We start from the raw sequence: 16,915 nt of genomic DNA, 5'->3' as shown, positions 1-16,915 counted from the left end.
TTTGTGTTTCTAATGCCGCCAGCCGCCCCACGCGCGCGTTCCCGGAGCTCCTGTTCTCAGTCTGGATCCAGTGAGCGCTCTGGAGCTCTGGTTTACAGTCTGGTGGCTCGCGCTCCCCGGCTCACGGTCTCAGTCTGCTGTCTCGAGGGTGCCGTCCGTGAGTCCACCCGCTCCCCTGTGCAGGTGGCTACCGCTTCCCGGCGCCCGAGCGCGGCGGCTCCCTCCCCCTTCCATTTATCTTCCGATATCTGTGCGCGGTTTCATGGCTCCCCGCTTCATATCTCAATACTCAGCGCTGGAGATGTTCATCTGTAGAGATCCAGATGTATCTTCCTGCATCTCAGGCTGATTCCGTGGATGTTCAGGCTGGTCTGGTACCTATCCAGCTCGACTCAGGGGACCGGCTGAAAAAGGGGTCTATTCCTCTGCCATCTTAACTCCCTCCTCCAGACTCTAAAATTTTTAAAATATATTTTCAGAAATTATACTAAATAACCAATTTTAGAAACTAGTAATATAATTCCTGGCAAAGTTCTTTATCTGAAATTTTACTCATCATAATACTTTGTCTTTCATAGTAAAATCAAAAGTACCATTCTAAGCCCTTCAGTAATGTATTTGCTTATGAGAAATATTTAGTTGAGAAACAATCGTTCTTATCAGGGAAATGTTTTATTTATTTTATTACAATTTACAGTTACAGATCATAATGTTCTATCCTAGAGGTAATGAAGATGGTAGAGTAACAAATTCATAAGAATACTTGTTCTGATATTCAATTTACTTAAAATCAGTTATTACTCACTTACATGTTCAGGACAACATGCTGAGCTCTAGAGATAAAAAGATTAAAAAGCTGCTCCTTTGACCTCAAAAGCCCATAGTTTAAAGAGGAAGACAAATACCTGAGAAAACACAGATGCTATGTACAGAGAAGTGGTACATAGTTCTTGTCCATTTTTTGGCCACTGTCATTTCTCCAGGCTCGAGACTTTCACTTACATTTACTTTTTTCCATTTTCACTTTAATTAGTGTTTATATGTTACATATATATCAGCCTCTGTAAGTCCGTCACTATGTGACGTAGGTAAAAGCTTACACACATTATTCAGGGATTATGTATCAAGTGGAGAAACTCCCTTTACTTTTATTTTTTTATCCAGTAAGAAATTTATTTTTCCACCTGAATATTTGGTACAAAAGTTACACACATGATTATTCGAAGACTAAGCACTGTTTCAAATGCCGTATGTAATGTAACTCATTCAAGGACAACCTTATGAACAGGTACTATTATCACCCCATTTTACAGATGAAGACACCAACACACAGAGGGACTAATTTGCACATATTCATGTAGTTGCTAACAAGCAGGGAACCCTTGATTTGAGCCTGTCTGCCCTTCTCTAATATCTCCCATCCCAACTACCACCCATACTGCCTTTGTGCCATGCTGGCCCTAACCACTGATCATGCTGCTGATCGTTGTTCCATGTTGTGATTAGAAACTGAAACACAAAACATATCTATACTGAAATTCATATAGCTTTTTATGTTCTTTGGAGTACAACTTTCTGTATAAATTCATCAAAGCTGGATTTTTCTTATTTTATGAATTTGCTTGCTGAAGTGAACTTGTGCTTAATCTGTACGTGGTATAATTCAATGGCCGTTATCCCACCCGCCCCCCCCCCCCACCACCAAACTTCCTACCCAGAGGGAGGCCATGTATCACAGCACAGGCCACCAGTCAGGTAAAGCTGGTGGAGCCGGCTGCTACCTAGAAGGGCATTCTCTATCTAGAATCCCTTACGGAGCTAGAGCACAAACCAGGCCGAGAGATGTGAATGGAAAAACTGCTTAAATACTATAAAAAAAATTTTTCTCCTATGAAAAATACGCTTCAAATGTACCAAAGAAAGAATTAACTATAAAAAAGAAAATGAAGTGTATTTACTATGTATTTTTGCCATAACAAATTACCACAAATTTAGTGGCACAATTTCTGTCCATCTATGGACCTCTGAAACTAAAGAAGCAGGTTATTTGCTCCCAAAACACAACGGTGGTACAAGCATGGAGTAAATTATAGGCATATCTGTTCAAAAAGGGAGAAAATGGAAAGAAAAAAGGAGTCACCAATCCCAAGAAATTTTGAAATCCAGTCAGGCAAATTCCATTAGGTTTAAAGGTCTGGAAACAATGCTCTGTGGCTTGTGGCCTAGGTTGTCTTGAATAGGCTGGATGTTAACAACTCTGGTTGGGAGAACTCCAGAAAATGAGCATGGTGAAGAAAATATATCACCTTAGGTAATACCTGCATTGTCATAAGCGGACTATTGGTGGAAACACACATGTGAAAGGGGGTTGAAGTTGATAAAAGGTTGATGACAAGTAAGGGTTGGGGCTTAGTTATGAGTTTGAGGTTCTGGTATAGTCTAACAAAAATAATCTTCAACATCTGTACATAGTATTTTAGTAAATGAGGCCAAAGGAATGTAAGATCAAATTCTATACATAAACTTCAGAAGTTGTCCTTTCTGGTTGCAGGAAATAACACTTGTATGTTCAGATATCACAGAGCTCAATTCAGTTGAAAATTCAACAGTTATTTTCTCAAAGGCCTATAATGTTGAAAAGCTTTCAGCTTGAACCACATAAAGGACTGGAAAAACAATAGGTCTGAACCAAGAGATTTATTTTTGTTTGCCAAACTATTTATTATATTTCAAAATTTCTAGGGACTAATCTCACCCTGGAATAAAAGCTAGCATTTACAGCTGTTATCATTACATAATTGAAATATAGCAGAATTCAAGGGTTTGCAACAGTGGTACTAATTTACAAATTCAGTAAGAGTGCCGGATTTAAATGTTGTGCCCAGCAGGAAATCTGGAATAATTGCTCCTGTTCTGTACAGACTTTATGGGAGTCTTATAATGATTGTTGAACATCTTTGGCTAAGCACTACAAAGGAGAGCTGTCATTCTTCTGCCAACTGCTGCATTATTAAAGAATTTGCTGCTTTATGTCAGAGATTCTATAAGAGAGGTGGTCAAATTGGGGTCCTGAGTCACCTCTGTAAGAAAGAAACCTGGGTTCAGGTAGGGCATGAATTCTCTTTATAAAAATATATTTTTAAAGATTTATTCATTTGAGAGAGAGAGAGAGATTGAGAGAAGGGGGAGGGGAGAAGCAGACTTCTTGCTGAGCTGGGAGCCTGACACAGGCTGGATCTCAGGACCCCAAAATCATGACCTGAGCTGAAATCAAAAACTAATGATGCGCTATATGTTGGCTAATTGAACATAAGTTGGACACTTGAGCCACGCAGACATCCCTATTTATGAAAATATTAAAAAGCCAACAATGTTATGATTTCACCAACTTTGAAATCAACCTTAAACACGAAGAAATAGTGTCTATATGCTATTTCAGTTCTTATTTCTAAGAAAGCTAAGTACATTTTAAAAGGACAAATAATTTATAGTCTAAAATTCCAACTCCAAAAGCAAAGATGGAATGGACAAAATGTACTCTTATGCAAAGAACTGCCCATTCATCACCATTTGGGGAAAATGGATGTGTGTGTGTGGTGTTTATTGGTATACCCATAAGACACATGCTTGACTCATACACAAATGGCTAAAATGGAAAAGTTCAAGCTCTGAAAATTGTTCCTAGAAAATGGATTTATCCAGGCAAATTTGTATGTGAGTGTATATTTTATATACCATAAGATTGACTATGAACATAAGACTGCTTTTTTCACTTCTGTTCAGTGAGGGCTTTCAGTACATGTTTTCTTTAGAACATTCTCAGGAAGAATTGAAGTACAAAGCTACAGGAAGTTTTAGAGTATTTCTATATGTAACATACAATATAGTTAAATTCATCATACCAGCTCTTTTAAAATCTCATTGCTGGGGGTGCCTTCCCCTAATTCTTCCATCATCAATTCTTGTTTGGGTTTTTCAGCACTTTTCCTACAAGGCAAATTTTCCTCATGTGCATTTTGAATGGTAGGTCCCTGGGCTAACGGAGGAGATGTATTTATGATCACATTGTCTTTAACTCTTAGGGTGTAGGTTTCCTTGGGCTTTGCTCTTTTTTGGCAGAGCTGGAGATGAAAAGCATCCTGGAAAGCACGGTGAAAATTCTCATTGAAGAAACCATAAATGATGGGATTGACACTGCTGTTGCAAAAGGCCAGCCAGTGTGCGAAAGGGTAGGCGTAGATGTTGATGACCCGCAGTTCATTTGGAGACAGGTCAGCGTAGTCTGAGAGCATCATCAGCGTCCACAGAGGCAGCCAGGAGAGAATAAAAAGCAGGGCCACGATCGAGAGCATCTTAATGACCTTCTGCTTCTTCTTGGACACCATGTGCCACTGTTCCTGGTTCGGTTTGCCTGCGTGGGGCACTGTCATCTTGAAGAGTGAAATTCCAATCCTGCCATACATGATGACAATGAGGGACAGGGGAACGAGGTAGATGTTGGCAAACAGCACAGTGGTGTAGATCTTCCTCATTTCCTGACTTGGCCAGTCTTCCCGGCACCAGTAGACTGGCCTGGTTGTATTCTGAGAGTCGAGTCTCACTTGGTAATATTTTTCTTCTTGTACATGTAACATTATTGCAGATGGTGACATAATGGCAATGGCCAGGGCCCAGATGACCAGAATAATGACAAATGCTGTCTTGATAGTGAGCTTTGGCTTAAAAGGGTAGACAACACACCGGAACCTGCAATTAAAGGCAAGTATTAATGGAGCACTGCCTTATAACTTTGATCAAGTTGTGAATTAAATTTAATTCTCCCACTCATGTTCCCCTCAAAAACATAAAAGTTACCATTAGCAATAAAGAGGTATGCACTGATATTTTTTGTGACTGATATAAATTGCAACTCAAAATATGAACGAGTATCAGACACTATATTAGTCACTATTAATAATAAAAGTGACCATGGTAACTAGTGTATATTGAACATGAATATTTAGTATTCTGTTCCAGACTCTTTTTAATTGGTTTGCATTAATTGTCTCTTTAAACTTCCCCACTTAAAAGATGGCAAAATAGGCTTAGAGAAAGTGAAAAAAACTTTCCCACAACTACGCATGATATTAACACAGGTAGTTTGGCTCCAGAGTCCATATTGTTAAACTCTCCTTCATCACCTTCTGTGCTCCCTTCCCATGTCATCTTTGTGCTTGGCCAACTGAACATTAGCAAGCATGACATAAATAGAAGCTTGAGTGATGACACAGAGGCAACCATCCAAACCATAGACTCTTGAGAAATGCTTAAGCATTTTTGTTTCAAGCCACTAAGTGTTTTGGTGGCATAATTCACAACTCTAATAGTCTGAGAGTTTCCATTACAAGTTCTGATTACATGCCTTCCAGACATTCTATGTCCTCTGGTGAGCATGGAAATTCAAGGTCAGTATATAGCGTAACTCTGATTTCATTTCACTGCAGTTTCGCTATTGTGAGTTTTGGTGTTATCACTATGATAATTATAATCATACCATACACAACTATATCATATTTTTCAAAGTACTATTACCTGTTTAATCTTGGTCGATCTGCAGAGAACTTAAACTAACATGGAGCTGCTGCTGAGCCACTAAAAGGTTTATCTGACATATCTTCATATAGTAGTTAACTTGAACATTGATTGCTCTGTTGTCCTTTGTTGCATGTGTAAAGTCTGCTGCCTTAACCTCCAAGTTTTCTTTTAGTCTTCTAATTAATGAGTCTCCCCATCTACTCATCTTTAAGTTATGGGTAACTTCATAGGCACAATTCTAGGTATCTTTTTCTTTTTTTAAAGCAACTATTGGGGCTTCATATATTTTTTCATTTATTAAACAAAGATAAACATGATAGAAAATGCTCTCTGCCAGGAAATAGTCAATGAAAATATTGTGTAATTATGCTAAAATCATGCTAGACTTGGCCACTGCATTAGTCAGGGCTCTCTAGGGAAACAGAGCCAACAGTATGTATAAACATATAGATATATTTTAAGGGATTGGCTCATGCAGTTATGGAAGCCGGGAAGTCCTAAGATCTGCAGTTGGCGAAATGGAGACACAGTAGAGCCAGTGGTATGGTTCCAGTTCAAATCTGAGGGCTTGAGAGCAGGACAGCCACTGATAAAAGTTCCAGTCTAAAAGCTATCAGGCTAAAACCACAGAAGAGCTAATGTTGTAGTTCGAGTCTGAAGACAGAAAAAGGCAGGCAGGATGAGTTCTCTCTTACTTGCAGGAAGGTCAGCCTTTTTGTTTGTATTTGGGCCTTCAACTGATTGCCCTCCCAAATTTGCGTGGCCCTTATTCAGTCTTTTACTCAGCCTATTGATTCAAATGTTCATCTCACCAAACACACCCAGAATAATGTTTGACCAAATATCTGGGCACCCAGTGGCACAGTCAAATTCATATATAAAATTAACTGCCACAACCAGTTAGGAAAAAAAAAAAAAAAAAAAACCTCAGCATTCCATTTATTTCAAGCAATGGGGGATGGTGCCTTGTTCAGGACCAGTGAGCCCCCAGAACTGAGGGGATTTGAAGAGCGACCAGAAAGAGGTTGGAGAAAGAAGGAAGGTTCAAGGATAAATCAAGGATTTTCACTTAGATTGGGTGTGTGATCCTGCCATTCCCTGACTGGGGAAAATGAGAAAAGGAGCTTTTTGTTTGGTAGGGAAGAAAGTTCAATTCTGGGTCTGTTTATTTTGAGGTACTTGTTGTTGGATGTGCAGGTGAAGTTATTCAGAAACATGAAATTTAAGACTTAATCTGGAGAAATAGGTTTGGGAGATTTTTGTTGTAGTTTGGCTTCCTGCAAGAGCTGATCCTGAGAAAGGCATTTGGATGCCAGTAGTTCAGATAGAGATGAAGGTGTGGGGGGTTTAAACCAGGTCTAAATTCTTGAACATGCCTTCCAAGTCCATTGAGTGGACTTTGTGACTCACTTCTAATATATAGGATGCAGAAGGGACACTACATGACTTTCACCGTCACGCTCTCTTAGGACACACATGCCTTGCTTGGACTGACCTGAGAAGTTCAGCTACCTTGAGGCTGCCGTGCTGTGGAGCCCCTGTAGGGCCTGAGAAGCCCCAGATCTGTCTATTAGCTATTCAGGTCTTCCCAGTCTGGGCGCCAACCCAAGAGAAGACTTGATTCCTGGTCTGATGCCAAGTGGAGCAGAGACAGGTATACATTCCCGATCAGGGAAGCTGCCCTCATCATAGATTCATGAGCGTCACGAGCCGCTGGAGTGTTTTGGGAGGTGACTTGTTCTGTTGCAACAGATAACTGGAACTAGAGAACTGCTACACGGATGGGAAGGCAGAGAGCAAGGGTGCGTCACAGCAGGTGACCAGAGTTTCATCACTTTTTTAAAGACCTAAAACATGGCAGATAGATAGAGATGAAAAATTTTTGGTAGGTCTATTCAATCTTAATCCTGTTCCATTTTCCTTAGAAATCGTAAAGTTGCTGTATATCCTTCCTGTCAACTTTTTTATGCTTTGACACTGTTAGTCTGCATTTACAACATTTTAAACTCTCTATTATGGCACCATATTATATGTCTCTTTGTACTGCTTTGCGATCGTATGCTTTCGAAATTTATGCATTTTGGTACACATTGACTGAGGTTAATTGATTTTAGCCAGCATACAGTTATCCATGAACTAAATATAGCACAATATTGTTTTTTTTAAAAGAAATCCCTGTTTAGGAGGCATACTAGAAACAGTGAAAGAGAAATTTAATACTAAATGTAATTAGAAAGTAAACCTGATAAGCTTAAGATTCAAGTAGAAAATGCAAAGGATATTTTTTATTCACTGTAGAGATAACCAATTTAAGGTATAGTATAAATATTCACAACAAAATAGTAGCATTATTTACTAGTATAAAATTAGTATAAATTAGTATGCAAAAAATTAGTATAATATTAGTAACAGGATGTAAATTTAAAAGATATCTTTGGCATTTGCTGGTTAGCGTATATTGTAAATTCTATTCTCTTTACATGGAAACCAAGAAGCTAGATCTATAAGATGGGTTCTTAGATTAACATTGAAAATAGAATCTACCAAGTTGTTTTTTAGGTCATTGTTCAGTTTCCCTCTCAAATATCTCTTAACTGTTCTTCCTTTCTCCAATCTTATACAACCCCAAATCCTTTGTTTTTCTAAAATGAAAATCTAGTCATTATTCCTCTGTATAAAAGACTGCAGTAGCTCCTTGCTGTCTTCAGGACAAGTGGAAGACAGGCCCATAGAAAACCCACTTGCCTCTTTCTATGACCTAATGTGTCATTCCACCCTCCCATGTTCTAGCTGGCCTGCCTCTCTGCACTTCTCTTGATAAGTATCTTCCTATTTCAAGTGCTATATATATACATCCCTGTCTTAACAGATAACCTTGGGAAGAAACAGAGGAAAGAGTAAGTTCTAAATTTTAAGGGATCAGATATGACCTTTTCTGTGAACCCAATACTCTCTGCCCTAAAGGTAACTTGATTGCTCTCTCCTTTGTACAGTTTTATTAGAGAGAGAGTATTATTTGTTAATGTGTCTGTCTACCTACCTACCACACCAGAGTGTGGACTTCTTCAGGCAGCACTTGATCTACTTTGGTTTATTTTTTATTTATTCATTTGAGAGGGAGAAGCAGACTCCCTACTGGTCTGGGAACCCAGTGTTGGGCTCAATCCCAGGACCTGGAGATCATGACCTGAGCCATCCAGGCACCCCTGTCTAATTTGTTTTAGATGATATACAGCCCAGCCCAGTGCAGGCACACCTCAACACTATGTATAAATGAATGTATTAGTAAATTTTCTCTTAAGTCTGGATAAAATTTCAGATTTATTTCACCACACTTCCACCATTAGAAAATTCAAGATTCTAGTGAAAAATAGTATAACTATGATGTTATGGACTTTGCTTGTGTCACCCCAATATTCATACCTTGAATAAGGGTTAGGGTTTTAACCCTGATTGATTGGATGGTAGTTGGTGGTAATTAGATTCAGATGAGATCAAGAGGGTGGTGTCCTCATGATGGGATTAGTGACCTTTTAAAAAGAGGAGATTAGAGCTCTTGGTGCCACAGCGAAGATGGCCTTCTGCAAACCAGGAAAAGTTCTCTCTCACCAGACACAGAGGCTACCGGCATCATGACCTTGGACCGTCCAGCCTCCAGAACTTGAGAAATTTCTGTTTTTCAGACATGCAGTCTATGGTATCTTGTTATAGCAGCCCAAACTAAGATACATATTGTCCCTAATTATTTAATTTTAAAAATGGAAATTTTAGTAGTTTTATTACAGAGCCTTTAGCAGATATATGCCATGCCCTTAGAAGAGTCGATATTATAGATGTAATTTTGGGCAGATAAAACCAAATTTAGTAGATTATACATTTTTCACTAGATTCAGATTTTAGTGCTGACTTACCTATCCACAGCTATCGCAACTAAAGTAAAAACCGAAGCCGCAACTGATATTCCCTGGATGAATCCACTGATCTTGCACATTGTGCTTCCAAAGGGCCATCCTGAAAAGGATGTGAAACAGTCTTTGAACAGATCATATATTTATTTTTATTTTTCACCAAAAATATGAACAGAAAAGCATGAAATCAAGACTGATACAACTAAATAATATCCAGGGGAACAATCATCATTTTCATTAATATGTCCAGAGCTCCTTTTCTAGTATACTAATAATAATGTCAAAACTTAATACACTAGTGATAACATTTTAGGCACTGTAGTAAGTGCTTTGTATCTATTAACTTATCTAATTCCCCAAACAGCCTTTTGAAGGCTTTATTCTCCTCCTCCTGATATAGACTAGGTAATAAATACACAAATATCACATTCCCTGCCGTGGCTAGTTAGCATATTTAGGGTGCCAGGTGTATGGTTCCAGAGCCTAAACCATTAACCCTTATGCAATAAAGCCCTTTAAGACAGGAAGAATATTTTGGTTTTATAATTTGGAAATATACCCCATAAGTTATGAGGAACAGGAGACACATGTAGAATAAGATTAGTGTTCATACATAATGTAATGAGACAATCTACCTCAGAGGTACATTGTTATAGAGTGAATGTTTGCCCCCCCCCTTCAAATTCATAGATTGAAACCTTAAGCCCTAATGTATTTGGAGGAGGAGCCTCTGGAAAGTAAATATATTTAGATATTGCCACATGGGTAGTGTCCACATGATGGGTTTAGTGCCATTAGAAGAAGAGAGAGAGCTTTCCTTTCCATGAAGATGCACTGAGGAAAGGCCATGCAAGCACACAGCAAGAAGGTGGCTGTCTACAAACCAAAAAAAAGGACCCTCACCAGGTCCTGACCATGCTATCACCCTGATCTCAGACTTCTAGCCCCTGAAATAGTAAGAAAATAAAGGTCTGTTGTTTAAGCCACCTAGTCTGCAGTATTTTGTTATAGCAGCCTGAGCTAACTAAAACATAGAGCACTTTTCAAGAACGAAAGCAGTCTATTTGAATTACTTCCTAATCAAACCTCATTTACTGGAATGTTTATAACAGGTTGATATAACCACCCCTCTGCTATTATAGGAAAGTAATATTCTTCCACTAGTAACTATTCTAGTTACCAAAAGATAAATTTTAAGAATCTGAGAAATATAAAAGATCATGCAATTTATTTTTAAAAAGTACTTTTAAAATATTCCCCCAAATATATATAATCCAAGTATATCTAAAAAAAAATTTGTCATCTATCCAGACCATCTTAAATTCTTGAGTGACTCTACTGAATAGAAACCAAGAGAGAGCATGTTTTCCCAGTCCTAAAATTTGGCTGTTACAATATTAAACAAAAGGGCAAAAGGGAGTGTAAATAGCCTTTGGTCAAAAATAACAAGCATATGATTTATCTCACCTCCCTCACTAAATTCCACTAAAACGAAAGCACCAGGGAAAAGAGAGCTCGAATAGAAAGAATGTGAAGCTAGGAAAATAACACAATTGGCTGAATTATGTAACCAGATGCCACTTGCTTTTCCTCTGGCCAGGAGAAGGATGGAAGTTACTGAGGAAATGGAAGCACAGGGGTTCTAGACTCTGAGTCACCAGGTGCAACTGGAGTGGGCACAATGATGCACAAGGATTAAGTAAAAATATATGCTCTGCATGCAGTACTGTTGCCCAGAGACCCACTGAGCTCTGGAATACAGCAGCCAGTCTCATGATTCCTATGGCAGTAGATCAGAGAATTTCTTTCTGGGGAATGTGATCCTTCCAAGAACACTGATGTGCAGATTTTGACAGTTGTGGATTTCCCAGTGAATGGCCCAAACTAATGAAGCTGAGAGTGGGCCTAACCTCAAACCTAAGGCACACAGACAGCCACACTGTGTCTCACTTTGAAACACAAGCTAAGTAGCAATTGACATGAGGGAAACCTCAAATATAACAAATAGGAAAAAAGAAACTTAGAAAACCAACATAAATCAGGTAGATGAAAATAGCCAGATGTATCCAAAAAAAGGAGAAAGGACACAAATAAAATCACAAATGAGAAAAACCAACACCACAGAAATATAAAAAAGTTAGAATATTATGAAAGACTATATGCCAACAAATTAGACAACCTAGAAGAAATGGATAAATTCCTCAAAACATATAACCTACCAAAACTGAAACAGGAAGAAATAGAACATTTGAACAGACCAGTTACCAGCAAAGAAATTGAATCAGTAATCACAAAACTCCCAAAAGGGTCCAGAACCAGATGGTGAATTCTACCATTTAAAGAAGAGTTAACATCTAGTCTCCTCAAACTATTCCAAAAAATGGAAGGAAAACTTCCAAATTCATTGTATGGGGCCAGCATTAACCTAATACCAAAACCCGATAGACACCATAAAAAAGGAGAACTCTAGCCAGTATGTCTGATGAACACAGATGCAAAAAGCCTCAACAAAATACTAGCAAACTGAATCCAGTAATCCATTAAAAAAATGATTCACCACAACCAAGTGGGATTTATTGCTAGGTTGCAAGTGTGGTTCAATATTCACAAATCAATCAACATGATATATCACATAAATAAGAAAAAGAATAAAAACCATATCATTTCAAGAGTGACATAAAAAGCATTTGACAAGAGTCAATATACATTCATGGAAACAACCTTCAGCAAAGTAGGTTTAGAGGGAACACACTTCAACATAATAAAGGGCATATATGAAAAGCCCACAGCTAATATCATCCTTAATGAGGAAAAACTGAGAGCTCTTCTCCTAAGATCAGGAATAAGGATGTCCACTCTCACCACTTTCATTCAACATAGTACCATAAATCCTAGCCACATCAATCAGACAAGAAAAATAAATAAAACACATCCAAATCAGTAAGGAAGAAGTAAAACTTTCACCATTTGCAGATGACCTGATGCTCTATACTGAAAATCTGAAAGACTGCCAAAAAACTGCTTGAACTGATACAAGAATTCAGTAAAGGATACAAAATCAACATACAGAAATTTGTTGCATTTCTATATACTAGTAATGAAGCATCAGAAAGAGAAATTAACAATCCCATTTACAATTGCAGCACAAATAATAAGATACCTAGGAAGAAACCAAAGAGGTAAAAGACCTGTACTCTGAAAACCATAAAACACTGATGAAGATGACACAGAGAAATGGAAAGACATTCATGCTCCTGGATTGGAAGAATGAATATTGTTAAAATGTCTATACTCCCAATCCTTATCAAAATACAAACAGCATTTTAAACAGAACTAGAACAAACAATCCTAAAATTTGTATGGATCCACAAAAGGCCCCAAATAACCAAAGCAATCTTGAAAAAGAAATGCAAAGATGAAGGCATCACAATTCTGGACTTCAAGTTATATTACAAAGCTGTAGTAATCAAAATAGTGTGGTACTGGCACAAAAATAGACACATAGATCAATGAAACAAAATAGAAAACCCAGAAACAAACCCACAGTTGTATGGTCTGTTAAACTTCAACAAAGGAGGAAAGAATATCCAGTGGGAAAAAGACAGTCTCTTCACCAAATAGTGTTGGGAAAACTGGGCCACTTTCTTATACCATACACAAAGATAAACTTGAAATGGATTAAAGACTTGATATCCTAGAAGAGAACACAGGCAGTAACTTCTCTGACATCATAGCAACTTTTTTCTAGATATGTCTCCTGAGGCAAAGGAAACAAACAAACTATTGGGACTTTATCAAAATAAAAAGCTTTGGCATAGTGAAGGAAACAATCAACAAAACTAAAAGGCAACCTATGTGATTGGAGAAGGTATATAAAGAACTTAAGAACTTACCCAAAAAACCAAATAACCCCATTAAAAAATGGTCAAAAGACATGAACAGACATCTCTCCAGTGAAAACATACAGGTGGCCAATAGGCATATGAAAAGATGCTCATCAGCATTACCATCAGGAAAACAGCCCAAGTGTCCGTTGATTGATGAATGGATAAAGAAGATGTGGTATATAGAGAGATGATAGATGGATAGATATAAAGATGTGTTATGTGTGTATACACACACACACACATATATATGTATATATGTGCAATGAGGTAGATACATGTGGTATATGTATACGTGGTATATATGCAATGTGGTATATATATGCGATGTATATATAGATATGCAAAATGCTATGTGTGTTTATATATATGCAATGTGGTGTCTATATATGCAATGTGGTGTTTATATACGCAAAGTGGTGTATGTATATCTATACGCATGCAACGGAATATCATTCAGCCACAAAAAAGAATGAAGTCTTGCCATTTGCAACTACTTGGGTGGACCTAGAGAGTATAATGCTAAGCGAAGTAAGCCTGTCAGAGAAAGACAAATACCATATGATTTCACTTCTATGTGGAATTTAAAAAACAAAACAAGCTAGCATAGGACAAAAGAGAGACAAACTGAGAAACAGAGTCTTAACTATAGAGAACAAACTGATGGTCATCAGAGGGGAGGTGGGTGGGAGGATGGGTTAAGTAGGTGATGGGACTTAAGGAGTGCACTCAGCATCACGAGCACCACGTAATGTGTGTAATTCTTGACTCACTGTATTGTACACCTGAAAGTAATAGAACACTTAACTGGAATTAAAATAAAAACAAATCTTAGATATGTTTTATCGATGAAATGTGCATGATAGTATAAGAAACATGCAGAAAATAAAAATAGCTCAAAGACTTATAATGTCTAGATGAGAAAATCTTTGGAAAAATAAGGAACAGAAAATGAAAAAGATTAAAAAAAAAAAACAGCAACCCAGAACCTCCAATATCTAATAGGAATTGAAAAAAGTAAAATGGAGGAGAATTATACAAGAAAATTTCCCAGGATTAAGAGGCATTCTATTTTTGATTGAAAGGACCTGGTTTGTGTCCAACACAATAAGTGAAAAATAAAAAGACTTTTCCAAGCCATAATTGCCTTGAAATTTAGAACACAAAAGATAGAAGCCCTAAGAGTTTTCAGGAGAAAAAACAAAATTCAAATCAGGATAAAAGCAGCAAGAGTCTAATGTCATTAGATTTTTTAGCAGTAATATCGGGTTTCTCAGCAGTAACAATAGAGACATCTCTTAAAATGTCCAGCCTTGACTACTTTATCCAACTAACTGTAATCAAATATGAGGGCAGAATAAAGATAATTGCAGACAAACAAGATCTTTTTTTTTTTTGAATCTTCATGCACACTTTCTCAGGAAGGTGATAGATAAATAAACCAAGAAAGACAGGGAATTGAGCACAGAGAGGCAGAGGCTCAGGGAAGGGACATCCCACCGCAGTAGCTGCTGAGCTCTGTTCCTGAGGAGCAAATGTCTGAATAGGAACAAAAGAGTAGAGAGCACGGTGGTGCTGGTGGTGTGTGTGTGTGTGTGTGTGAGAATCTCTAGAAAAAAGATGCAATTCACAGGTTGCCTGATATGTTTGAAGGTATTTACAAGAAGGTAACACTCCTGGAAGAGAATTTGAGGATATATTACTTATAGGTGCATAGCCCAAACGAAGCAAATCAAAATATGATGCCCTTATTAAATCCAAGAAAACATTTTATAAGAAAGAAATATCCTAGCACTCAACATGCCTCAGCAGGGCTAAGATACATGTAAAAATAGGAATATATACTCTGCATACGGACTTAACAAAACTATAATTACGTTGGGAAAATGAGAGGAGGCAGAGTGTGAATGTGTATTTGTATGTCTATATAGATGCGTCGGATTGCATTTGTACATAATTCCAGCCAATCCTGCTTTCCCAGCTTCACATTCGGCAGGATCTGACAGTTTTTATACATTTATGTTCTTTTGTTCTATGTCATTTTAGTGGAGTCTGGTGAGGGAAACTACCTCTTGTGGTAGGAAAGGATTAAGACAACTAAAGTACATCTCCCCCGGTGCAAAGATAATACATGATAATGGAAACAGGTTGCTTAGAAATAGGAGAGTAACTACGGAAAATAAAGGCAAGATGCTGAATGTAGCTGCCTCCTGCAAATGGGAATCAGGGGTAAAGAAGGGCAATAATATGTATGGAGAAGTTGAGATGATAATTTCATTATAAATATTTATAGAAGGGAGAGACTGAGAGCATTTCTTACTGGCAAAATAAGTTTCTTGAGAGCAATAACAATAATTCGAGTCAATTCTTTCACTCTTTTTGCCTAGCACAGTATCTTAAAAATGTACATTCTTTGTTTTAAAAATGTACATTCTTAATATTTTTTTAATGCTAGACCTCACAAAAATGCAGAATCTATGAGTAAACATGCTAGCTAGAAGAGGCACTCTTAAACTCTCCCTGGCTCCCACTCCGGGGAAAAGAAGGAAACAGAAATCAACTCTAAAGAAAAACCTCTTATTCTTCAGTAAACCGGTAATGCTATGAAAGGCTAAGAACTATGACAGGCCTCATCTGCTCTAAGTATTTTTGCTATGCAATTATTGTATCATTTTTAAAATTTATTTAAATTCAATTTAATTAACATATAGTGTATTATTAGCTTCAGAGTAGAATTTAGTGAGTCATCAGTTGCATGTAACACCCAGTGCTCATTACTTCAACTGTCCTCCTTAATACCCATCACCCAGTTACCCCATCCCCCTACCTACCTCCCATCATTTTTTTTCTTACATAGATTTGGAATATGAATATCTTGAATACTGTTCATTAATTAATACATTAAACACTTATTAAGCAGGTACAATGCACCAAAACGGTTCTGGGAGCTGGAGATACACTGCCCTGTACTTCCAGAGTATGCACTGTAGGTAGAGAAGTGGTCGTACAGGCCAGGACTCTAACGTAGTACTCTAACCACTGCAATGTGAAGTTACTTGTGTTGCATACGTACATTATCACTGATGAACTACCGCTTTTTTTTATTATAATATGTTAGTCACCATACAGTACATCATTAGTTTTTGACCACTTTTTGAGAAATCATTGGGACTGCTGCTCCATCCTCCCTCAAAAACAATTGGAAATCTCCCTCGCTAACCACAAGAGGGCCTCAATATCTGCTTGTTAGATTGAAGACACTGGATCAGCCGAAACCAGACTTACCACTTCCTTGAACTTTACAGTGCATACTATTACCAATATTTCTACCACATTATATGTGCCCTGAACTATACCAAGCAAATTCAAAGCCTTTATAAGAAATGTTAGATCTCATTCTCTGATGACCTTCAGTGAATACTCCAAAAATGAGTTTCTTCTCTTCATCTCTGTCACCTGCTTTATTTTTATCCCCAATTCTTACTAATTTCTGACTACTTATACTATATCAATTTGTTTATTGTCTGTCTTCTCCTCTAGAATGTAGAC

At 37.7% G+C, this 16,915-nt stretch overlaps 1 protein-coding gene across 1 annotated transcript in view; it reads right to left on the bottom strand.

The window, feature by feature from the left end:
* Positions 1–656: 656 nt before the first annotated feature.
* The window catches only part of NPFFR2 (neuropeptide FF receptor 2), a 247,594-nt gene continuing 231,335 nt past the window's right edge, over positions 657–16,915 (bottom strand). Inside the window, exons 4-5 of the mRNA XM_026509997.4 lie at positions 9,486–9,585; positions 657–4,746 (exon numbers count right to left, since the gene is read on the bottom strand). Of these exons, the coding sequence (XP_026365782.3) occupies positions 3,897–4,746; positions 9,486–9,585 (950 nt within the window). The 3' untranslated portion in view covers positions 657–3,896. The remainder of the gene's footprint in view (positions 4,747–9,485; positions 9,586–16,915) is intronic.

Source organism: Ursus arctos, unplaced genomic scaffold (genome assembly GCF_023065955.2).
Source record: "Ursus arctos isolate Adak ecotype North America unplaced genomic scaffold, UrsArc2.0 scaffold_9, whole genome shotgun sequence".
Taxonomy (NCBI): Eukaryota; Metazoa; Chordata; class Mammalia; order Carnivora; family Ursidae; genus Ursus; species Ursus arctos.
This window is presented reverse-complemented; position numbering and strand designations above follow the sequence as displayed.